Raw genomic sequence first — 26,671 nt, 5'->3', positions numbered from 1 at the left:
ATCCTTCCTTCCTTTCTTTCTACTCCCTTCAGTCATTGACTCATTCTATTACAGTCTTATTTACATTTTCAGGTATATAGCTTTGTCTTCTCCCTGCAACTGGACTGAAAAATATTAATTGTTTCATTCATAGATAGATATGTATACTTTTAATTCTGCCATATGTCTCACATGTGCTATCTACAAACATGTGTTAAGAGGTGGGAATTGCCTGAAAGGTCAACAAAGATGTGACATATTAGGGTGCTTTGGGCTGCATAGGAGAATACTCAACTAAAAGTTGTTTTGAAAGTTATTATTGTTATTGTTATTGTTGCTGGTGTTATTATTTTGTCTGAGAGTAGGCCCCTGGCTCCTTCCATACTTTCTTCTGTTACCCTCAGTTTGTTATCTTCTTCCTCAGAGTTACAAAATAACTACAGTAGTGCCAAGCATCATGTTCTCATGCAACCACATGTATCTCTTTTTAATCAGGGAATAACACCTTTCCCAGAAGTCTCCCAGCTGACTTTCCATCATAACTCATTAGCCAGAGCTGGTCACATGACCACTCCTACCTGCAAAGTAAGTTGGGAAAGTAAGTAAGGTGGGAGGGTACCTAGCCAACATGGAAAAAAGTGAGTAGAATGACTATTCAACAGGAAATTAATAATATCTGCAATATTGTCATACAAGATAATGAGCCAGAGTCATTTATAATGGTTATAAATGAAGTTACAGCTGTAAGATATACCTAGTGCTATGCACTGAATTGTGTCCGCTCCCACCAAATTCATATGTTGAAGTCCTAATCACCAATGTGACTGTGTTTGGAGATTGGGCCTGTAGGGGGTAATTAAGGTTAAGTGAGGTCAAAAGTGTGGGACCCTAATCCAATAGGCCTGGTGCCCTTTTATAAGAAGAGGATGAGACACCAGAGCTCTCTCTGTTCATTATGTGAGGACACAGGGAGAAGGTGGCCATCTGCAAGCCAGAAAGAGAGCTCTCGCCAGGAAACAAATAGACCAACTCTTTGATCTTTGGCCTTCACACCATGAGAGAAATAAATTTCTGTTGTTTAAGCCACTCAGTCTATAGTATTTTGTTATGGCAGCTCAAGCAGACTAGGAAAGAAAATCCATCTACAAAAGAAAAATCTTGCCACCCTCCTCTCTTCAGTGGGGCTCTACATGGTTGGATGAGGAGCAGTAAAAATTGGGAGCATTCCAAGAGCTATGGCACAGGAGTGATATCCTCTTTCCTCACTCTCTGCATGGATGGTTCATGAGCATGCTCTTACTTCAGCTCCATCCTTCGAGATCGATCTTTTAGAGACGTTTTATTTAAGTAAACAGTCCTTTGGTTTAAGTCCCAATCTTCCTGGATCCAAAGCAGTAGCATCTCTGGAGTGTAACAAACATTTCATTGCCAAAATATCAGTGCAATGCATGTTAACATAAACCTTTAAAAAGGAGACAAAAACAAAAGACCCCAATGCTTGTCCAGTTCTTACAGTTTTTTAAACCAGTGAAAAATGTTAAGAAGAAAATGGGTGGCAAAAGTTCAGCATTTATTTCTCAGTGAATTAGGAGGTGAAGAAAAAAAAAAAAAGGCATATTCAGCTATATTATCACTTTCCAATTTCAGGCCAAACCCCTGTAGTTTTCATCACGCAACATTTTTGTGATTAATGATGTGCACCTAGTTAATGGAAACCAGCAGATTAGGTTTCCACTAATAGTTTTGGAAGTTATGTCTGCCTGCCTCATTTGGTAACAACCTCGCTGTTCAGTAAGAAACTAATGGATTTAATCCAAGAGCAGAATTTAGTTTTACACATACAAGACAGGTCAGATTTCCAGAGTGGAGAAAATAACACTTTTAGAGGTATGCTGATCTTCAGTTGAAATTTAACACTGAGATAATAACTCATAATGTTTGGGTTGTTGTTTTTTTTTTTTCTTTTTACTTCTGTTTAGAGCAATTAAGAAATTTACAGTACTTACTTAAGGCCTATAAAAACAGGAAGAATTAGCAACTTGCAACCATGGCAAATAAAATACATGTAATATGATACTTTCTATAATTAGTATACTGAGCTAAAAAGACATCTATTACTTCTGAAGACACAGGTGAGAAACAGTTCCTTATATATTAGTTGTATCACTGCAATGCTTATGTCATAAATGCAATTTACTTTTGCTTGTTGTGTTTCACTATAGAAAGTGTTCGTTCCAAATAACGGTGGTTTAACAAAAACAATGAGGTACGGTGGAAAGCAAACTCATCTAGGAATAGAGAAATCAAGCAACAAGAATTATAGTCCCATTTCTGCCTCAAATTACTTTGGAAACAAGTCTTTTGTTTTCATTTTCCCCACTACACTTTAGATCTGCCCCTCTTAAGTCATTTAATAATGCTACATTGTTTCAAAGTTTTATCTACATATATCTCACCTTCCCATCTGGACTAGGCTCCTTAAAGGCAGACCCTACATCTGATTTACATTTTTATCTTCTACAGGGCCAAGCTAGACTGTAAGCTTCAAGAGAAGAAGGGCTTTATCCCCAGAGGTTAGCATGGTGTGACCTCATGCTAATAATGTGCAAAAAAATCAGATGTTTTAATAAACAAAAAACCTTAAAAAAAAGAGAGTAGGGATGGGGAGGAATGAATAGGTGGAACACACAAGACTTTTAGGGCAGTAAAAATACTCTGATTCTATAATGATGAATACATGTCATTATACATTTGTCTAAACTCTTAGAATGTTCAACACCAAGAGTGAACCCTAAAATTAACTACAGACTTTGAGTGATTATGATGTGTCAATATAGGTTCATCTATTGTACCAAATATAGGTTCATCTGTTGTACCTCTCTGGTGGGAGATGTTGATAATGGGGGCAGCTATACATGTGTGGGAACTGGGGGGATATGGGGAAATCTCTGTACCTTCCTCTCGAATTTGCTGTGAACCTAAAACTGCTCTACAAAAAACTGTGTTCAAAAAGAAAAGAATAGTATGCTTTCACAATAGAAGAAAATGCTGAGCACTTATTAAATCCAATAGAGTTCACAATCTTTTTGTTTACTCATCATAACATCAACCTAATTTATGGTAAACCCCTACTATGTGTCAGATACTTTTCTAAACACTATGTATTAACTCAGTACTTAGAACAACCCAGTGAGGTGGGTACTGTTGTGATCCTCATTTTTCAGATGAGGAAACTACAGTCAAAGAGATTAAAGAATATTCCCCAGGCTGCACATCCGCTAAACAGTAGAGTCAAGATTTGCCCAGGAAGGGCTGGTCCCAGAGACAAGGACCCTTATCCTGATCTTCCAGGTAACCAAAATTCATTATTCAGAGAATCATTTTTGCCTTCATTTCACAATTTCATGTATTTTTTTTTTCAAATCAGAGGTTAAGTTTCTTGGGGTTAAAAACTGGCATCTCCTCATTATTGAATAGTCCACAGCTTAAATAATTAAATTACCACATCAATCTTCTCTTTAGGCATCTGCTAAGATGGAATCTCTGGGAAGGGAAAATCACACCAAAGGTGTGCTATATCTTTTTCAGATATTTAGTTCAACAGAAAAATGGAAAAGAGAAGAGCTAGCTTGTAAGGAGTATTTTGTTTTCACTCCCAGGATCATGGTTTTTATACAAAAGTTACCCTATACTAATTAAAGGTAGGAGCTCTCTCAGCCTATTTTCTTTTTGATTGCTTCTGTTGTTATTGTTAAAGTTGGGTGAAAAGGGGTTGTACCAAAGGGATGGTCAGATAAGGAATGGCTCAAGCAAAGAAGAGAAAGGAGTCTTCACTAGACACACAAAAGAAAAATGAGAAGTTAAAAAACAAGGTTAAAGAACAAGTTTGAAGAGTGTAAGATCTCTGGAGAAGAGAAGCTGAGTAAACTGTGGAACCAAGGAGAACAATTTCTATGAATATCATAACTCTATTTAGACTCTCTAGAGTCTGAGAACATTAAAAATATGCAGTGTTTCTTTAAGAATGAAAGAGTAGGCTTATAACATGGCACATTGCAATGGCTATATTTTAATTTTTAAAAATCCATAAAGAGTCTGCATTAAGCAATAGTCAAAAGTTTTTCATGCTATTTCCTAATAGCAAAAATGCTACATTAATATAGTTGTTTCTAATTAACTGATATACAGATACCACTAGGTATCTAAATGACAAAATCGATGAAAACATCAATCAAGTAATTTATTGAGCACTAAGCACATGAATAAAAAATATTCTGCTCTGTTATTTGCTCTCATTGATTGTTAAGTTTTGCAAGTTAAGGAAAAGCATGTGGAAGCAAAGTAATCACTTAAAAAATGACCTATTGCTCAAATTTCAGTCTGCAACAAAGAGACATTTACCCACAGGTTCTATGTATTTAGCAATCATTTTCTCTGACAAGAGATTTCCAAAAAGATCTCACTAGCCAGGCTGAAACTTGCACAGGTTCCTTTTGCACTGTTTGCTTTAAAATACCACAGGTACAAGTAACCTAGGCAGCTTTGTCATGCAAAATGAGACTGAACAAAGAAGCGTTCATCCAGCTCTTGGTACTATAACTCAACATTAAAATTAACATTCCAGAAATCTGTGCCATAAGAAAATGATATTGGGGGCGGTGAGGGAGGGATGGACTAGGAGTCTGGGGTTAGCAGATGCAAACTATTACATGTAGAATGGATAAACAAGGTCCTAATGCATAGCACAGGGAACTATATTCAATATCCTGTGACAAACAATAATGGAAAAGAATATAAAAAAGAATGTATATATGTATAACTGAATCACTTTGCTGTACAGCAGAAATTAACACAACATTGTAAATCAACTATACTTCAATAAAAAATAATAAAATAAAATAGAAACTACAATTTGGTAAAAAAAAAAAAAGAAAATGCTATTAATATCAATGATTCAAAGATAGATCTTAGCAAAAAAATAGGAAAAAGTAATTACATGTATGCCATTTCTTAGTTACAAAGGATCAGCCGTATGATACCACAGATACATTATTTGCTGGATTTATCAAAATCTACTTCTATGGGTTTTATTTTCAAAGATACAACTAACAATTTGATTCTTTAATGTACCATCTACGCAGGTAGCAAACAACAAACAGGGTTGAATATATGCAACCTTACTCCAGAACCCAAATTTTTAATAATTTTGCTAGATTTTTTGTTATCTGAGCTTTAATTTTGTTTAAGGAGGCTGAATCTGTGGACAGTTTTACTTTGCTGAATCAGAGCTTTTTCTTTTTAGTGTTAGGTTAAGCTCCAATAACAGATTCTAAAGAAATCAGTATAATGATAATGTGCTGTAAGGGTGACCCGGCAATGAGAGTTATCAACCCACTGTTGTCAACAGATGAGGCCGTTAACCTTGCTTCCGTGCTTCAGCATTAGTTTCACACACCTCCACCCACTCACCTACCACATAAGCAGCCCGCCCAGAGCTATGCGCCCTGAAGAAGCAGGTGGCTCTCCAGGACTGAAGGGAAACGTCCTTCTGTTCAGGAATAATGCAATCAACTAGTACCTAATAAAAATCCACTGAAATCTTCATAGACACATAACCCTGAATGGAGAACCTTACCTGTATGAAGTAAGAGACTTTTAATAAAATAAAAAATCAACTCAAAACAAAGCAATTAAAAGAATGCATTGATTTCCTCTCCCCTCTTCCCAGGAATAAAGATAAGCCTAACATGCTTTTTTAAAAAGCAGAAATAAAACTATTAGCTTATAAATTACTCACCGACAATAATAAAAAATATACTTTTACATAAACTCATTCCCATTAGGTTCTATAATAAGCTACGAACAGGCAAATCTTTTAAAAAGTTTAAATCTCAAGATCTAACACAGAAGTGAACTTTCAGAAGAGGTAACTTTCTGTTACCAGGTCCTGAACCTTACAATGAAGATTACTGAACAACTTTCCAAACTGGTAAATGGACTTCTTTGGTTCAACCATATAAACTCTGTCACACAAATCACAATGTAGGTATTGACACTATTCATTGTCTGGTTTACTCATAATTAAATCAAACATTTCTGGGGGGGGGGGAAAGATCCAAAGACATGTGGACAACTTTTTTTGTTGGTTGCTTATTTTTTTTATAGTTGGGGCTGGAGATGCCATGATAGGCCATGTAAGGGAGACTTATGAGTAATAATAAGTAATTAGAGGCAGTCAAGTGGCAGTGGGATGGAATGAAGCATTCACTTCGTCACTAGAATGAAGACTCTAAACTCTTACTGAAATTCTTTAGTGCTACCTTGAAGTCAAAACTGTCCCCCACTCAATTCTTGGTGAGGTTTTGTTTGCCTATTTTTATACTCCATGTAATTGACAAAAATATTTTAAAATTATTGAAAATGCCTCCCCCTTAGATAACATATTCCATGAAACACTATTTCATGTTTATTTTTCAAATGTTATTTTCAAGAAGCCAGTAAACCAATCCAGTCTGAATAGTACACTCAACTCAAAAAGCCTATTTCTTCCTGAACAGAGACATAGAAATATATCTGTCAATAAGCAGCTCTTTGCCAAACAACCAACAAATTTTGTACCTAAACTACATTTTTCCATATGTTGAAATATTTTCTCTACTTTGAAGACTTTGTGCCAATGTAGTCAAACATTTCCTCAAGCATAGCACTGGAGGAGAGCTAAAGAAACAATCTCTCATTCCTATGGGGCTAGTATTTACCTCTAAGTATTACATACACAGTGAGATCCAATGACATCAAAGCATGAACCAGAAAAGAAGAGGTGATTACCTGATATTCATTGGGCCAAAAGGTGCTCACTGCTAGCTCAGCCCGAAGCCAGTCTCTACCCGTGAATCCGGTCACATTCCATATTGGATTGGCAAGAGGGCCTTTATTCACCCTAACCAGTATGTTCAAAGTGCCAGGATTCAACCCTTTCTGGCTGTATAATAGGTAACTGAAGTCGATACAGTGAGTGTCGTTCTCCTTCATTGTAGGCAGCTGAAGTCTGGCTTTTTCTCCAGGGTCATGATCTGAAGAATCCACTATCATATAGGAACCTGAAATGACATTACATAAAATAAAGCTAAATAGATATATAAGCAAAAGGGGAAATATAAGAATAGAAAGAAAGCAAAAATACTAATCTATTCTGAGTATTAAATTTAATTTTAAAAGACTATCTTCCAGAACAGAGGTATAAAAAGGTATCAAACAAGTAGATGAATTGAATTTATAGTGGGTAACAGACATTGTTCAAAGTACATAACATGTACAAATTCATTTACTCTTCACAACATGTTATTATTCCTATTTTACAAATTAGGAAATTGAGGCACAATTAGTAACTTCTTCTAAGTCAAACAGACCATGTAGAGCCTGGTTCAAGTCCAGATCCCACTCTAAATAATCTCTAGTCTTGCTAAACAAAGGTCTTTTATCAAACAAACAAAAAAAATAAACAAACAAAAGAAGTATGTTATTGGCCTGGTTTACATAGGGAGTGTATTTTTCCTTTTCCCCATTCATAATACTAATGCAGAGAGGGGCTAAGAGTGCAGGCACTGGAATCATTTCTGATTTCAGATCCCAAGATTATCATTTATGCAAGTTGTGTGACCTTTTGCAATGTACTAGAACTCTGGACTTGTTCGGGGAATATGGATACTTTGCAGTGTAAGTGTGAGGGCTGATGTTTAACATGCCAAAACCTTTAGAGCTGAGACTCTGACACACAGTAGATTCACCTACTTGAAGCCTCCTCCACTAACCTGTCAGCTAATCACCATTGCTATTGTCCCCAATTCTGTAATAGTCCCTAAGCTCTTCTAGAGCTGCAAGAAATCTGGTTTGAAAATCACTAATCTACTCCACTACCTTTGGCTTAAACATTCCCTGGTAATCTATCATGAGGAGGCAAAGAACATAAAGAGTCTCAACCTCCCAGTTCCTCATAGTTCCACCCCCAAACACACACTCTTGGCGTGGCAGGCAAAGTCATATAGTGCTAAGTATATACATTAGCTGCTGATATTAGTCCTAGGACCTCTTCAGAAAAACAACCAGTTTTTCCCATGTCCCTTTGGATTTTAACAAAGACATGTATCACAAAAATGTAACTATTTACATTTTAAGTAATGACACCCATTTATCACACATAACGTAGAACACAAATTTTATTGTAAAATATCTTTCCCCAGGGTGTAATTTTAACCAAAATGTATTAGATGTAGTGTTACAGAACCCAGTGTTACAAAGGTTACACTTGGACCTCTCTTACTGATGAACTTGAAGAATTTTAATCAACCCTCTGTGTCTCCTCCTTAAAACACAGTAACTGTTGCCATGACGCACTAAACACTCATTGACTACCCATCTAACTAGTTCAATTAACCCCCAACTACAAGTTCAAATCACAGCAGATAAGAGGGCTTCAACTACTTTAGAAACCGAAATTTCAAATTTTACTAATTCCTGGTCAGTGGTACTTTACGGTTCAGAACTTTTGTGAAGATTTCATGTGATAACACTGTCAGTTACCAAGCCAAGTACAGAATAAACTTACTATAGTGACAGTAATTGACATTACTTTCGCTTCATTTTTCCCAGTTCTCATCTTCTCTTGTAACCTGGAATTCTTTTCTTTTCTCCTTTGTTCTCCCCTGATTCTCACAGATCGCACATTAATAGAATAAAATGGCCGTGTATATTTTGAAGAAATTATGTCTTTCTCTTTTAAATAGGATATCCTGGATCCCAACACAATTTATAGAAGCAGGATGTTTCTATTCTTGGTTATACACACATTCTGAAGTCCATGGCTGAATTGCAGAGATGTCTTTCAGATTTACCACAGCAGAACAGATCAATTATGGTTATGGCTTTTAAGTAGGACCAGGCCTGAGATCTTGGATAAGTTACTTCGTGTTATTGGGACTCAGCTTCTTCACAGACCTAGTGACCTATTTCTCCACGGCTATCACAACTTTTTTCAGTGACCTATTATGGCAGTAGTGGGTTTTAATTATTTTTACAAGTCGGCATCAATTATGGCTTCTGATTGTCAGTTTTAAAGTAGTGCCCTCTAAATGATTTACAGGCTTTCAAATAGTTATTTTCTTCCATTGTAAAATAAACTTTGAAATAAAATGTTTTGTCTCACATTTTAATTATATAGTATGATATTTACCATTAAGACCATTTAGCAATTTTCAGCCAGTTGCACTTTTAAGCTACAATAATTTTCTTATTAAGAAAATGGGATCAGCAAAGTATATTAACTTGTAGGAATTACCAATTTGATCATTAGAAAGACAAAAGCCACAAAATAAAACCTTGTCCAAACTATTTCAGCATTTCAAGGGCATTTGGTGCAAGTTAAATAAATTTTTAGAAGTGCTGATATTTTATTTCTATAGAGTGTTTCTGCTAAATGGGCTTCTTTCAATGCAGCCTGACTATTGCTACATTTTCTGAGTGCTATGGAATAATATGTATTTATTTCACAGTTCCAGAAAGGAAGAAGCACTAGCATCAAAAAGCCATCTAAATCCTTCTGCCATCTGACTTCAAATAGTGGCAATTTACCCCGTAGGCACCATGGAGGTAGCTGCCTGTTTGACACAAGATTCCCTTCCATCATCCCAAACATAGAGAACACTATGCTATTCTTATCAACTTCTAAAAATTACTTCCACAGACTCCCAGCATAACTGGCTACCAACCAGTAGGGTCAAGAAGTGTGTAATACGTTCTTCCTTCATTCTTTATGTTATAATTTAAGCTTATTTACTATTGTTTTGTTATCAGCTAACTAATCCCTCAGATTTCTGATGAGTTTAGTTCTATTCAGTTGTAATTTAGCTATCTCAAGGTTTAATAATGAAGTATCTGTGTGTACACACATATAATGTACTAATTTTAATCAATGTAACTTCTTTAGTGTGGCCTTACAAATATTCTTTACAGTCTCTTGAGCAAGAGTTCTCAAATATATCATTTAAGACAGAGGAGAAAAATGTAAATGGTTATAATTATAATTTTTTTAAAAGTGTAACCTTCCTGTAAAGTAATTTGTCAATGAGAATCAAAAACCTTAAAAGATATATGCCCTGTGGTCTGGCAATTCCAAATCTAAGAATGTACACTAGCAAAATAATCATGTATCTGTCCAAAGATATAGCCTAAAAAAGATGTCTATCTTATCATTACACTGCTTAAAATAAAGAAGAGCAAAAGTATTTAAATGTCCAATAATAGGCAATTTGTAAAATTATGATAAAATAGTTTGATGAATAATTATGAAGTCATTAAAATGATATTATTAAAACCATTTAATGGAAGATATAATACGTTAAGTAAAATATGCAGGTTATAAGATATTATACTCATTTATGAAAATATATTATATTAAATAAATGCATTTGTGTAAGTGTGTGGGTGTATTCATATATGTACACATAAACATGCATTTGACTGGAAAAGAACAAAAAATACATAGCAAAATGTTAACTGCGCTATCAGGGGGAAGTTGTACTTTGTCTTCTGTTTTCTTATTTTTGTTCATATATATTCACTGCATGTTCTACAATGAACATGCATTAGATTCGCACTTTAAAAAAAAAAGACTACATGAATGTTATCTTACATCAGGAACATCAAATGAATAATGATAAATACTTAGGAAATAAACACAGGGTTGCTGTGTTTTTTTTGCCTTTTAAAAATAAATCCTAGTTGAATCCTACAGATTAACAGCAACTTGGCTTTCAAAAACACACAATACAAAAACCAGGAACTTCTCATTTCTTTCAGTTCATTAAAAAACAGAGAGGCTGCAAGTACTTAGACTAAGTAGCAGTTTTTATTTAAAAGAAGACACAAAGAAAACAAGTCCCATATTCATAAACACCACAGTCTAATATCTAGATAAACAAATAATGCCCAATGGATTTTCTGTACTAGTGAAAATTTTATCTTTAAGCTATACTTCTAGGAAAAACATAGTAACACAGACAATAGGATGAATTGTTAAGAAAATAATGAATGATAAATAGGTTTCCATACTTCTTCCTAAAACTCCTTTATTGTACATTAACAATATTTCTATTAAGTCAGTTTTATTCAATATCCATTGAATTTTCCCTAGAAAGTAAGCAGAGAGAAATTTCTACTTCTCTGCTTAGTACTGACCACACTCCATGATCTTGCCCCAAAGTACTTTTTCCACATTACCTCCCACTACTCTTCACAAACCAGCTTCCCCAAACTGACAGAGCGGTCACTATTTTCTCCACATATCATGCCAGTTTTCTCCTCCAGAACAGGCTCATGCTCTTATAAGAAATCCTCCGCTCATCTCAGCCCCTAGCCAATTTTTACTCACTATTCTTCTTCAGCCCCAGACGGCCTTGACCTTTCCCTGCCTTCAATACACAGTTTCTGCCTTTCTGGTTCTATCCCTTCATTATACAATACAATGTTCTTATACAAATTTTAAATAATTTGCATAGGAACATTTATCTCCCACAGAAGAGTAATAATGTTCTCTTAGAAAGCACGTGATTCATTCAGAGTCCAATCAGAAGAGAGAAGTCACACAGTAAATGTAACAGTAAAAGTATAATATAAAGAATTATTAACTACAAGAGGGTAGAGACTTTAAAAGTATAAAGAGAACTCTACAGGTAACCACAATACCCAAGGCAGGAAAAAAAAATGTAGAAAAGGGAGTGAGGCTGCCTAGAATCAGATCCCCTTAGAAGGTGTGGTTGCAGCCCACTGGGTGGTGAAGACCTTTGCTGGGTCACTCAGTCTAGAGCTGGTCCACACCTGCGGGGTAAGCAGGAAACGCTCCCACATAGCAGGGTTTGGAGTGAGCTATGTGAATGCTGGGAGGGCCACGGCAAGCTAGTCACCAGGCCAGGGCTGGGGCTGCAAGCTCACAGAGGCACTGCATGCAATGGGAGATGCACAGCTACGCAGGACCAGCAAGAAGAAACTAAAATACAAACAAAGTTCAGTCAAGAGTAAAAGCTCCAGGGACTTCCCTGGGGGTCCAGTGGTAAAGAATCCGCCTTCCAATGCTGGGGACGCGGGGGCCATCCCTGGGCGGAAAGCTAAGATCCCACATGCCGCGGGGCAACCCGTGTGACACAGCTGCTGAGCTCGCGCGCCTCAACTAGAGAGCCCACATGCTGCAAACTACAGAGCTCACATGCCACAACTAGAGAGAGAAAACCCACACACCACTGCTAGAGAGAAGCCCGTGCACCGCAACGGAGAGCTGGCGCGCCGCAATGAAAGACCCTGCGTGCTGCAACGAAGACCCAATGCAGCCAAAAATTTTTTTTAAAAAAAGAGTAAAAGTTCCTTCCCACTAAAATGCCCCCTCAGCACCCTCTACTGACAAAGCTTAACATTGTGCTAGTTACAAAGGAGAAATGCTTAAAGGGTCAAGCTCCACTCTCACACAGCAGGTACTGCAGGGTAGATTTAGAGCAGCTTAGCAATGAACTGACACTGCATTAAACAACAACTTTGCATATAGTAGAGGTTCAATGAGAACTTCTTTGGTTAACTGAATGACTGAATGAGTGAGAAGGAGACAAACAGACTAGCTCTTAGAATATAACAGCATATAACTGTTGAGGCAGTACCAACTCTACTTGAGATAAATTATCTGAAAATGTCAAAACAACAACAACAAAAAAGCAAACAACTGGAACTGACTTATGCTGCTTTCAAACAGAATCATTTGATCTAAGAGTATAATGTTTGGAAGTACGCATGCACTTAACATTTTTGTCAGAGCCACTCATATATATACAAAACCTTCTATTAGAGCAATGGCTCTCAAACATTTTAGTTTTAGGAGACCCCTTTTCCACTCTTAAAAAATATTGAGAATATCAAAGAGCTTTTGTTCCTGTGAGTTCTTCTCTATCAATATTGACCATATGAGGAATTCAAACTAAGAAATTTCAAAAACATTTGTTAATTCAGTTAATATTAACAGTAATAAAGCCCTTATATATAACCCAAATAAAATATTTTTATGAAAAATTACTACATTTTCCCAAAAAATATAGTATGGAGGCATATTTTTGCAAATCTCTTTAATGTATGACTTAATAGAAGATACCTAGATTCTCATTTTTACTTCTTCATTCAATCTGTTGTAATATTACACATCATGTAGCCTCTGAGAAATTCTACCATACACTCATGAGAAAATGAAAGGGAAAAAAGGAAAAGGAGTATCTTAGTGTTATTTTGACAGTAGTTTTGACCTCACAGATACTCTGAAATGGTCTTGGGGACCCATAGTGGTCCCTGGACTACATATGAAGAAATCACTATATTTTAATATGCACAATTCTCTTTAACTTCATGCTATAATGAGAACATTATCAGTGCACTTATTTATACTGAATCTACTTCCTCATTCAGTCACTGCATGGTTTAAAGATCTCTATAAAACAAAAGTCTTTACTGGGATGTTGGATGTCTGGAGAATAAAAATCAAAAAGACTGAATAGTTTTACACCAGTATTAATATAAAGGGTGTATTGATCAAGGTACATCAGAAAAACAAACAAATACACACACACACACAAGAAAGAAAGAGGTTTATTGGACGGAACTGGCTTATGTGATTACAGAGGCTGAGAAGTACAGACCCAGGAAAGCCAATGGTATAGTTCCAGCCCAAGTCCAAAGGCTAAGTAATATTCTACCTTAATAAGAAAAGCATTTTTGTGTGTTCTGAAGACCATGTTGAATAGCTACCAAAAGCTACCAAAACACCAGCACACTGTGCAAAACAGTTAGTTCTTGGCCCTGAGTGAGATTTTCCCAGCAGAAACAAAGGACATGCCAGAAACTGTTGATGTGAAAAAACTAAAGACACTGAACACTAATATAATTTCATGCCCAGCCAGCTTAAGAAGCCATAATCAGGACCGCTGGATAGAGAGAATAGTGACGACTGAAATAGCAATCTGGGTCCCAGTCCATCTGGGATGATTTTTTTCTTTGTTGTAAAATTAATATCTCTAAGCATTTATGTGGCCGTTACTAAACTGAAGGCAATGTCTTATTTTTCACAATATTTTTCAGCTTCTCATTTCCTTTAATCAACTTTGTTCTCCTCACCCCAATTTTGCTTCATCTGATTAGGTGGCAACATGATATACCAAGTAACTAAAGCTAAGAACCTAGAAATCAGTTTGATGTTTCCCTTTCCCTCACTTTCCTCTTGTAATCCACTGGCAATTCCTATTGCCTCTAAACTGTCTCCTCAATCCATCCAACTTTTCTTCATCCTCACTAGTTTATCAAGTCCCTCTCACCTCTCAGGAGGACAACTAGAAGAGGCTCCTAACAGGTTTCATGAATTCCACACTAGCAGCCCTGCAGTAGTTTTCCACAGGCAGCCAGATTTTTTCAAAACATACAATCTTTTCTCATCTCCACACTGCAGTGAGAATTAAATCCAAACTTTTTAACCTCTCAGCTTCAGTATAATCTTGCCCCTGCCTTCCTCTCTCACACTGTCTCCTACCCCTTTCTGCTTTTACTCAACATGCTCCAGAAACAGTGGACTTCTTTCTGCCTTTTAAAGATCCAAGCTTATGTCTGTGTCAGTGTTTCTACACTGGATTTTCCTCCGCTTGGAATACTCTCTCCTCAGCTGGCTTATTTTTATCATTCAGGTCTCATCTCAAATACCGTATGTTGGTGAAGCATTCCTTGGTCTGTTAAGTAGTTCCTTCCAAGATTCTTTCTAACATGCCATTCTTTGTTATTGCCTTCATAGCACTTGCCATTTACCAAATCTAATTAATTTGTTTACCTGATTGAAAAACTCCACAAGAAAGTTGTACTTCAATCTATCTTGTTCATTCAAAAATCGAGAACAACGTCGGGAGCCTTCAGCATGGAGTGGAAGGCTTTTACGACAACATTTGACAACCATCTATTCAGGTTTCCTGCTCTGCATGTCTGTAGCATTTCTATAATGCTCTCTTATGTACCACATATACCATATTGGTTGGTGCATCTCCCCAGCCCCAGCGCAATCTTTTCAAGGTCAGAAACCTCTTTTTCCTCCTAGCACCTAACAGAGGAATTCTGCACATATAAACTCTTGGTGAACTCCGATAAAGGTGAGCAAAAATGAAGAATTTCAAAAATTGTAGCAGTGTTGTTTTTTCAAGGATAGAACAAAAAAGAAAAAAAAATCATTGAATCAAATAACTTTAAACAATGTTCTAAAAAAAAAAAGAAAAAAACAATGTTCTCAATGTTGACAGTTCCCCCCAGAGATTCCATTATTTTGGTAAGGTTGACATAGGTGCCCTCACTTTTTTCATGGTCTATTATTATTTTCTTCAAACATTTACCTTCCATTATTTCTTAAGATAATGCCTTCTATTAGATTCACCCCCTACATTATAAAGTTTGTTTCTAAAGGACAGAATGAGGCACACATTTAGAAAAAGTAAAGTCGTCCCCCAAACTCCAACACAAAAGGACAGAACTTGCAACTTCACAGGATTCTATTCCAACAACTTTACTCTCCCGAAAATGTCCCTTCAATTGCCTTGACAAAACATAAAACATTTTCATCAACATTCTGCAGGAATAAAATTTCTCTTAATCCCTGAGTAAGGGCTTTGTACTTGTTCTAGGTAGCCAACTTACATTTGAAAATAAAATGTATTTTATGTTCAAGAACGGCATCGGAAACTTTCAGAAAACACAGAACTGTAAGAAGAAGGTTTCAGGTAAAATAGCACAACATTTCTCCTTCTTGGGAGACTAGTCACCTCAGAAAGTTTACCTGCTACACATTACGATCTAAGAACGAGGGACTTCCCTGGTGGCGCAGTGGTTAAGAATCTGCCTGCCAAGGCAGGGGACATGGGTTCGAGCACTGATTCAGGAAGATCCCACATGCCACGGAGCAACTAAGCCCATGTGCCACAACTACTGAGCCTGCAATCTAGAGCCCATGAGCCACAACTACTGAGCCCGCGTGCCACAACTACTGAAGCCCGTGCTCTCAAGAGAGAAGCCACCACAATGAGAAGCCCGCACACTGCAATGAAGAGTAGCCCCTGCTCGCCACAACTGGAGAAAGTCCGTGTACAGCAATGAAGACCCAACACAGCCATAAATAAATAAATAAATTTATATTTAAAAAAAAAAAAAAAGATCTAGGAACTGGGCCAAACATTGTGCTACAGTTTAATCTCCTTCCCCTACAACATCTTACAAAGCAAAAACATGAACTTAATTGGCCCTTACTTTGACTACCTGAATTTTCATTTTCACCTGTATGACACAGAAAATCTGTGCAACCTATTATCAAAAAGACCTATTATTAATAATCACCCACCCTCTCTTAAAGAGAGGCTAATTTTATAACCTGCTGTGCTTTTCTCATCAGGATCTTTTAGGACTCCAGTTTTCCCTACTCCTTAACCATCTATTCAACTCTCTAGCTTGGGCAAATAATTAAACCTTTCTCTGTCTTGGTTTCTTTATCTTGGAACACCTAAACGCCTTAGGTCTACTGTCAGGACTAAATGAGACTGTCTGTATGATGTGCTAAAACACACTGATTAGGCGGGTCCTTAATATGTGTTCCTTTGGTCATATTCATTCCTTTCTCTATCAAATAGTACATAGAATAAAACTGGAAAATGTATGAAAAGAACATTTTCAAAGGTGAAAAATGAAATAACAATGTTAAAGAATAGTAAACTTTAAAACTTCCAATACAGAAGCACTCAAACCTTTCTCAACACTTCCCTTCAAGATTCTACCTAACTCCTTTCAACCCATGTGAATCAACCCTCTTTCCCATCTCCTTCTTGCCTATTTCTTTCTAACTCTACCCTTTTCACTTTTTATCTTTAAAGTCTGGTATAAATACACACTGGAAACACACATAGACATAACATTACCAACAGCTATAAAACTCATAAATCTAAGTTTAAGATCTTTGTTCTAAGATTTCTCTGATTTCTGAAATCTTGGCACTCCCCCCCATGGCTCTCCAAACTGTGTAGCTTTTGTGTTATGTGGTACTGAAATGTTTTGAGAAGCAGTTGCTAAAATGAAAAGCAACTTCAGAGAGAATAATCAGAGTTGCATTACCCCAAAAGGCAAGAGAGTCTTTATTCCGTAGCCAATTTTGTAATCATCACTTGCCTTTTCAAAGGAACCAAGACTGAAAAGAACACTGAAAGGTATGAGAAGATAGTATAGCCTGCGGTCTCTGGAAACTGCCTAAAGACTAAATATCACATTAACAATTCCAGCCTGTTGTCTGGATATAGCTTAATTCTGTTAATAATGAAAGACCAGAACTTAAGGTCAGTCCAGAATGAGCGTATAGTATTTACTTATTTCCATTTAAATGGATATTCCCAAAAACAAAATACCCTACTCAGCAGTCACAGTATGTCTAAGGGTACCAAAAATCTATTTTAAAATGTTAATATGCCATATACCAGAAGAATAAGACTTTATTTTGACTTAAAATTAGTAACAAGAGTCAACAACTACTGAATAAGCAAATGGCAAGCAATGATCAATCAGAGAACAACTCAGGTTGAGCAAAATTTCTCAGCTGAGTTCTCAGGTTCAAGGATAATCAGGCTACAAGAATTCAACTGGCAACCAAGGAAGTTGCTTCTTTTAGTAAACCCTAAAGTTCCAAATTACAATAGAAGACGCTTTATAAAAGACCTGAAAGGAAGGAACAACATTCATTCCACTCTCACCCAAAGGAAGTCATATTCCCATCTATGAAAAGGTTAAAAATTCAGGCTCTGAAGTCAGAGACCTGATTCTGCAGTCTGGCTCTGACACCATTTACCCCAGCCATCCACCTCTCCTCTACCATTTTACTGATGAAAATCAGTCCCAGAAAAGATAAGTGTCATAGATATAATAAAAATACTGTTTGAGAGGATTGTTATGGGGATTACAGAAATAGGAACTATCAAAGTAAAAACATATTTTTATTTTTTTACTTACAATGTATTATTTAAACCAAAAATCTGTCTGCTTGTTTTTGAAAACAGTGCCTGCCTTAGAAGGCATAAGACAAAGTGTAAAAAAAGCAAAAGGGAATGAGAACACAGAACATGAGAGAAAAGTGAGAAATCGAATATAGAGAAATAAAGAAAAGAGTCCAAGTGAGGTAAAAAAAGAGAAGAAAGAAGTGCTTACACTTTAAATGTAAAATTTGGAAAGACAAGAGAAAAGAGGCACGAAGGCAGTGGTAGAAAAAACTGGGGTTACATTTATTTTCTGTCTTCCCAAGTCACTTCATAAACCATCCAAATATGATAAAAGAAACTGAAGTTCCAGGAAACAAGAAAGCAAAAGAGAATGATATCATCACCTCAAATGCAGAGATTGTTGCTTTTGGTCACAAGACGATTAGTCTTCTATAATTCAAGGATGTGATATAAAATTTTTTAAAACTACAAGGCCCTTTTGAAGTCTCCTGAGCCTACATAAATTTAAGATAGCTCTAGTGGAATTAGTGGTTCCCAATACTAGAACAAAGCATAATACTGTTCTCTAGGATAAGCTATTCCATCTCCAATGCTGCCAATCCAGCTGCTATTAAAAGAAAAAAAAATTAAAAAAGGAAAAAAATCCCCCCAAAACACACCTGGTCAATTGTAAACTGCCGTATTGGTCAATGGTGAGGAAAGGAAGAACAGGCAAATACTTCTCTGACTGCTGAAATACGATTAATTCAACTTCCTCTTAGCACATATAATCACCCAAAGATATTCTTCCAACAAAACAGTCCTTCTAAACATAACCAGAAAAATTGCATGATGCAAGTGAACAAGTGACCTCCACTCCAACAGTGCTCTTGTTGCCCTAAGAGCAAATAAGGACTGTATTTTGTTTTCATAAATGCTAACTTAAGGCTCAATGAGTGAACACAAACATTGAGAAATTGTAGAGTTTCAGTTCCCACGCTAACTTTTTAAAGCTTCCCTCTGGGATGTACTGTAGAAGCTAAAATAGAAAATAGTTTCAGCCAAAACAAGTAACAGTGGGAACTCTGACCAACAATCAAGCACAGGTGTTTCCCAAACCACCATCCCTGCCCCCCGCAAAAGGAGAATGTGGAGAAGGGAAGAGGGAAATTTCAATAACTTCAAAATTTTGACTCAATCTACTATTGAGATGTACTTTCAGGATTTCAGTAATATTCATAAGATAAGTGGAAACACCTTAAGCACACAGAAGAGGATCAAGTTCTTCTCCCTTGAGGATAACCAGAAGCCAGGACAGGTCTCCAACATTTTTTCCTTCTAACTATAAAATTACCAAATATCTCCCTAAGAACTGTTTACATAACTTAAAAAAAAAAAAAGTAATTACTTTTAAATGGTCCTACAAGTAGTGACTAAACTCTGCAAGTACCATGAACTGGCAGTGACACTCCAATCATGGTGTTACACGTCCACTAGATGTAACCACGTGTATGCACAGACACAGATAATACCATACACTTCATCTGGTACTCAGAATCCTCACAAGTATGGTCCATATAAACCTTGTGTTGCTCATCTACCACGAATCACCAGCATGAACTCATAGTTCACAACTCATAATGATACAACATGCTTTTTTGCCTTGTTTTACCCCTCCTTTTTGCTTAGAAGGCTTGTCGTCTCTTTTTCTCCCCTGTGGAGCCTAATTCCTACCTTCTCTAGGAATTCCTATGATTGAACATATAACTTTGTAGGTAATTAACAAATTTTACATTTCCTACCTTGGAGTTTATAATATGTAGAATTTTCTAAACTCAACAGTAAACTTCTTAAAGTTAAACTTCTACTGCCTCTGATTCTGCACAGTGATATCACATAGCAGATGATGTGCTACACATAGCACGTGATGATGGAGGTTAACTGGAATATATTAATGGAACTATTTAAAACAGTAAAAATATCTTATTTAAATCATCCAACATTCCAGTGAGAAAGATATTGAATATGTAAAGTGCTTAATATTATACAGACGAATGTGGGGTTTAGAAAAGTAACTTAACTTGCTCAGAACTCAATCCAAATCTAACACTAAAACCAACTTCTTTAGCCTCTATATTATACTGCCTGTCAAACAGGATAAGAGGAAGTTCAGTTTACAACGGTAACACATAATTTAAATTTTTTTAATTGCTCGGGAAACCTAGTGAAATGTATTTAAAATGCTCTAACAAATACCATTTCAGCACTTTTCCTTCATGGGGCTTGTCTACATGGATGAAGTATCACAAAAATAATCAAAGGGTCAAAAAATATATGTCAAAACAAAACTCTGCCTCCTTAAAAAAGAGGTTGGCTGTGAGACTGTATAATGAGATCCTTTATCTCAGAAAAAGGAAAGGATGTGATATGAAGAAAGATCTGTGATCTGAAGCATGAGAGTTATAGCTGAAGAGAAGGAAGATCATTTAGGACAGTAGAAACAGCTTGCATGAAGGACGTGGAGCATGGCAGAGTATAATGAATAAGAGAGACTGAAAGTTTGGCTGGGTAGGAGAAAGTGGGGGAGATGAAGATGGAGATGAAGGAAGTGAACAGACCAAGAAGGCCTTATAAACAAAATGAGGACTTTTGCCTTTATCTTAACTGTTACAGAAAGACATAGAGAAGAGTTAAGCTGGGGCAAGCAGAGGTTGCTGTCCTAAATCAGATTTACATTTTGGAAAATCACTCTGGCTATAGTGTAGAGACCAGTTAGGAAATAGTTACAGCATCCCTGAAGAGAACCCCATATTTAATTATGATAGTAGATGGTGAAGATAATGTGAAGCAACCATCCAAAACCTATATAAGAGGTCAAAATCAACAAGAATTGGTGTTGCATGAGAAACAGAAGTGAAGAAGAGACAGGGGTCCATAATGTACAACTATGTTTCTTGCTCAAATACCCAAATAGACAGTAGTGCAATTTCCTGAGTCTTGGCACACTAGACAGAGATCATTTTGGGGGGAAAGTTCAGTTCAAGATTTTTATTGTAAACAACAGAAGCTACTATACCATTTTCAGCAAAAAAGAAACCTATTAAAGAACATTAGACAGCCCAGACGATGACCAAAATATACCCCAGGACCGCTTCAATGGAGACCCATGGTTCAGTGCAAACAACACTCCTCCCAACACCCAGGCTGAGTCCTATACATTGCTGGCCATGGATGTCTATGCTTCTACTCTCTGCAGAAGAAAACCTCATGGTGCCTCCTTTCTGCAGCCAATAGCTTCCTAATCAAACCTCCTTTGGGTGGTCTGAATGGTGGAGATTTGGTCACCTATCAATACCCTAGCTATAAGGATGGCTTAAAGGTGTTGGACTTCTTTCTGAAGCCATGAGAACTCATAAGGCAAGAAATTCACCAAATACAAGAAAGGCTGCCAAAAAGAATAACAAGTATCATCTAAGGAAGAAGGGGCATTAATTTTGTTGAAACATACCAGAGAAGATGTCAAGTAGGCAATTGGATGTATGATTCTGTATCTTAGAGGAAAGATCTTAGCTATAAACACATTTGTGAATTATCTCCACTTATATTTACACATGTAAGTAAATTCCATAATCCTACTGTGTTTTTTGCTTTTTATAAACTTTTCAACAAAATCTTAAATATTTTATAAACATGATGCTACAGAGTAAAGTTAATCCAATTAATGTCACACCACATATTATTATGGAACACGGAACACAACAATCTGATTGCCAACCTTTTTATCACTAATATTGATAGAAATACTTCAGAAGACAAGAGAGAAATTCATTCTAAACCACTAACTTATATGGCTATCTCTGATAACTACGAATGTTCTTACCATCTTTTACCAAAATGTTATTTCAATAGCGATTAGCCATTTCAGTGATTTCCAAGACCTCACAACAGATTCTGTCTGCAGCTGGATGAAAGCTACTTAATCTTGCACTCACAAGCACACATAACTAGTTTGGGTATCTCGAGTATATTCACCTCTTGACCTTCAATAAACACATCTTTGAATCTGAACAGTTGTCTCCAGATTTATTTTTTTCAAATACAAAACCAAAATTCCCTGTTGAGTGTGTTGTATATTTATCCTGAGCAGCATTCATTTTAAAAGACAATGTGTTCTGGGGAAGAAAAAATTGACAAGATGCTAAAACAGACAAACCTATCTAGAGAGGGAAAACTGGAACTCATTGTGATTGAAACACCATTGTGATTATCCTCTCCACAGTAGTTTTGGCCTAAAATTGCTTCCTGGAACACAGAAAAGCACATAAATGTCCTTCTACACCTGAAAAAATGAAAATAAATAAATAAATGAGACTCAAACAAGTTTATGGATATACTAGCTGCAGCGACATCTGCCGAATGAAGAAATTCACACTAATATCAACCTTGGGCTTCCACAAAGGACACGGGGCTCAGGAACTTCCCTTAGATTTAGAAAAGGTCCCACGAGGGACACCAGTCTTACCACAGGGACTCAGATTCTTCTTTTACAGGTAGAAATGGCCTCAGGATCAAGTTCCTTAAGGTAGTAATGGAAAGAATGGTTCCACCCACCTTTCTAGGTGCCCAGCATCATATGTAGGATGAAATCCAAAGGTCAAAATTACTACCCCAAGCCCCATCCCATACAAAACAAGATAAAAAGGGTGGTGGTGAGAGAGCTGTAAACTGTTAAGGAGGTGATCAAAGGAGAGAGGCAGATGCCTGAGGAATCTAGTTCTCAGACCAACTACATAGATTTGTTCAGATGGCCTGCAAGAAGGATAAGATTTCTCCAGTGGATACAATTTCCTCCTAAAATTAGTCATTTTGTCTAAGTACAAACTATTTCTTGGTTCTCTATCAAATCAGTAAAAATAGCTAAGAGTTCATTGGTCTGAACAGTCAGAGTAAACCCATATGTCTCATAAAATAAATACATAAATAACATAAATCTCATAACATAAATACAGAACCATATAGGATTTCAAGACTCTCTCTGTTGATAAACATTTGTTTCAAGCACCAGTCTCGGTATGCCAATCACATAAGGAATCCCCTCATTCTAGCAGACTCAGCAACTGAGTAAGCATTATTACTTTTACTTTAGCAAACTTCAAATGTGCAAGAAAGCATGGTCTGTTAAATCCCTATGGGCAGGAAACCGTTTAGGACTAAACCCCTAATTTGGTGTTTCTCAAACCTGAGTAAAATACTAATCTTTAAAAAGGAAAACTTTCTCACAGACCTCAGTGTTAAACTATGCACAGATAATCTCTGAGCATTAACTTATTATAACAAGAGTTTATCATACTCTTATCCATAAAAACAAATGTAAAAATCAATAACATTTAAATTAAAACTGATTTAATGTAATAAATTATGTTTTGCAGAATCAATATTGCAAGTATTACATTTAACAGTGAAAACGTGTATACTTTTTTGTATAATTACATTTCACTTTTGGATTTGAGTCTTCTTTTGATTTTGATCACAATGAAACATCATTTCAGTCAGTGTTATTATATCTTTGTTATTTTTCTTTGATAGTGATTTATAGCCCCTGATTCATGTTTCTGTTGGGCCAATAATTTAACAGTGCATCCCAAAATACAATAATAGAAAAAACTTAAAGCCATTTATAAACATTTCTTTTCTGATTATTTACTATATTTATTGTTAATGAACTTTTTTCAAGCTAATATATACAAACTCAGGACCTACACAATATATATGGTAAAAAATAGTATGATATCAGCTAATATAAATGGCACAGTTTACTATAAGCTTCTCACACTTATAGTATGTATTATCTGCCACATAGTAGCTAAATGCTCCCATCACGTTTCTCTGTGTGAACTACTGTTAAACCTTCATTTGTGCCCTAAACTGATGCAATTTGTACTTTCCCTTAGCAAAGATATAACATCAACACAAATGGAAATAATGCCTTTGAATTATTTCTTAATCATCTGCATCATCTTAAATATGTATAATATTAATTTTAGACTCAAAAAAGCCCATACAATTTTTAAAAGTTTCATAGAACTCAGAGAATGTACCTATAGATTGTAGTTTGAGAAGCACTGCCCTAGCTCACTTAATAATAAACTCAGCCTCAAGGAAGATTTATCATTTACAATATAGATAGCTGTAAATGCAAATTTATCATTTACAATACAGATATCTGAAAGTTAAAGTTTCTTTAACCTTTCTAAAGAAAAACATTTTTCAAAAGGTATTCAGAGGGATTCACCCCCACTTTATGTTCTATGGTTTCCTCTTTGCCCGCAGCTTTAGAATTTAATACTAGGAAAGGCTTTGCTTCCCCTGAAAGTAGTAAAAACTAAATAGTTAATTATGTATTTTCTTTTCAAGTTGGTGCCAGGAAGGTTGCGTCTAATTTGAAGTTCAGCTAGAACAGCAATGTAGGCCTCAGTGGCTGGAAAATTTAGGTTTATTGGCTGTGAACTTGATTTTATAATCATATTTGCTTTCTCACATAGCAGGAGTCTTTTCTCCTTATTTATCTTGGTCATTTGGGTAATTATCTTAGAGGTAAGCCACCTCTAATTATCTGTGTAACAATGAAAGTTATATGAAAGTATATAAATTAAATAATGAATGATTAGTAAATGAAGACAGCCCTGACTTGTTACTAAGGTCAAGTTTTCCATACATGCCTATACCACTTTGCCAAAAGCCCAAAAGCCAATTCTACATAAACTGTGAATGGAGAAGACAGTCAATTGTGATTGCCTGCTAAGCTAAATCTAAGAAGTAAAACCATCTACTGGTTATTTATCTCAATACTAAAACTGAACACAGTTACGTCAAGAAAAAAATGCCCATCGTGTAGTTATACCTCTGTCCCAACACAACCTCATCTTCCTTGAATAGCAGTGTGCTGGCTGTAGAACAGACTATTATAAATTGCATTAAAATGTATTATAAATTGTAAATGGATCCCCACTTAAAGCAAAGCAGAAAATCCAAATTGAGAACAAAATTTAAATGATAGAACTACAGTCAAAAGTTGTAACAAATTCAAAGAAGACTTTGAAAAATCATCTTTTTATTTTAACAAGTTCATTCTAGCAAATTTTCAAAGAAGAAATCTCTTGATTAAAAGAAATCTTTCTTATCTTCAAAAGCACAGCTTACAAAACCTACATCAATCATCATTTTGATTAGTAAAAATTCACAAAGATTCCTTTTAAAATCAGAAAAGCAAGAAAGATGTCCCCTATCTTCCTAAAGAACATTATTCTGGATATCTGAACAATATTGTAAGACAGATGCTATAAATGTCTATATAAAACATTTTAAAAAGATTAATAGATAGGGGCTTCCCTGGTGGCACAGTGGTTAAGAATCTGCCTGCCAATGCAGGGGACACGGGTTCGAGCCCAGGTCCGGGAAGATCCCACATGCCGCGGAGCAACTAAGCCCATGCACCACAACTACTGAGCCTGCACTCTAGAGCCCGCAAGCCACAACTACTGAGCCTGCGTGCCACAACTACTGAAGCCCATGTGCCTAGAGCCTGTGCTCTGCAACAAGAGAAGCCACAGCAATGAGAAGCCCGTGCACCACAATGAAGAGTAGCCCCCGCTCACTGCAACTAGAGAAAGCCTGTGCACAACAATGAAGACCCAACGCAGCCAAAAATAAATTAATTAAATAAATTTTTTAAAAATCAATAGATATTTTGTTATCATTAATGAAAGTAATACAAGGTTTTCTAACATTTAAATAATAAAAGTAAAATAAAGAAATAGAAGATGACCTAATTCACATAAAAGGTTATTTCATACAGGCTATCTCTATAGTACAGTAAAACTTCCATTAACAAATTCCCTTAAAAACTTTTAAATAGAAATTCAGCTGTTAAACGCTTTATCGAAAAACATTTCATAAATTTATGTGAAACAGAGTTGTTTGCATTTTTAGCTGCTTAACAAAATATACAAGGGCAAAGTTCTTATTTCTCCCAAGTCCAGTTGAAATAAACAGGACAGATCTTAAACTAAAAAACATCTGCAATGTTGTCTATTTTTCTAAGCACATAGTTAAGAGAATGAACTCTGAATTCAGATCAAACTTGGTTCAAATACTGGCTCTATTGCTTAAAAGTTAAGTGATTTTCACAATTTGCTTCCCCTTTTAGAGAACTGGGCTCCTTATCAGCAAAAGAGAGATAACACCACTTGCTTTATAGAAATTTTGGGAGGCATACATGGAATAGATTTATCCCTTTAAATGTTTCAAATATTGCGTAGAAAAAACACCAACAAGAAATTTCTACGCTTTGGTTTCTTATGTCAAAACTCCTTCATTACTCTTCTCACCACCCGCCAAAAAAAGCCCAAATCCCTCATATTGATTCTTTGTTGTAATCAAGTCAGCAACTGTATTCTGATCAACAGTACCAGGGTGAATATTTCTCTTATGCCATCCTCTCTGCATCCACTGAGGCTGCTCCCTCTCTCAGAAACCCTCCCATCACCACTCAGCCAAAGAAATCACACTCATCTTTCAAAAATAAACTCAAGTTACATCGGGATCCTTATCCTGAATTTGCTAACAATTGGATA

General features: G+C 36.1%; 1 protein-coding gene across 5 annotated transcripts in view; it reads right to left on the bottom strand.

Moving 5' to 3' along the window:
• PTPRK (protein tyrosine phosphatase receptor type K) overlaps positions 1–26,671 on the bottom strand; it is a 565,097-nt gene that overhangs the window by 353,286 nt on the left and 185,140 nt on the right. For all 5 annotated transcript variants that reach the window (XM_036871298.1, XM_036871300.1, XM_036871296.1 and 2 more), the window contains exon 3: positions 6,808–7,079. In XM_036871298.1, the coding sequence (XP_036727193.1) occupies positions 6,808–7,079 (272 nt within the window). The remainder of the gene's footprint in view (positions 1–6,807; positions 7,080–26,671) is intronic.

Source organism: Balaenoptera musculus, chromosome 12, assembly GCF_009873245.2.
Source record: "Balaenoptera musculus isolate JJ_BM4_2016_0621 chromosome 12, mBalMus1.pri.v3, whole genome shotgun sequence".
Classification (NCBI taxonomy): domain Eukaryota; kingdom Metazoa; phylum Chordata; class Mammalia; order Artiodactyla; family Balaenopteridae; genus Balaenoptera; species Balaenoptera musculus.
This window is presented reverse-complemented; position numbering and strand designations above follow the sequence as displayed.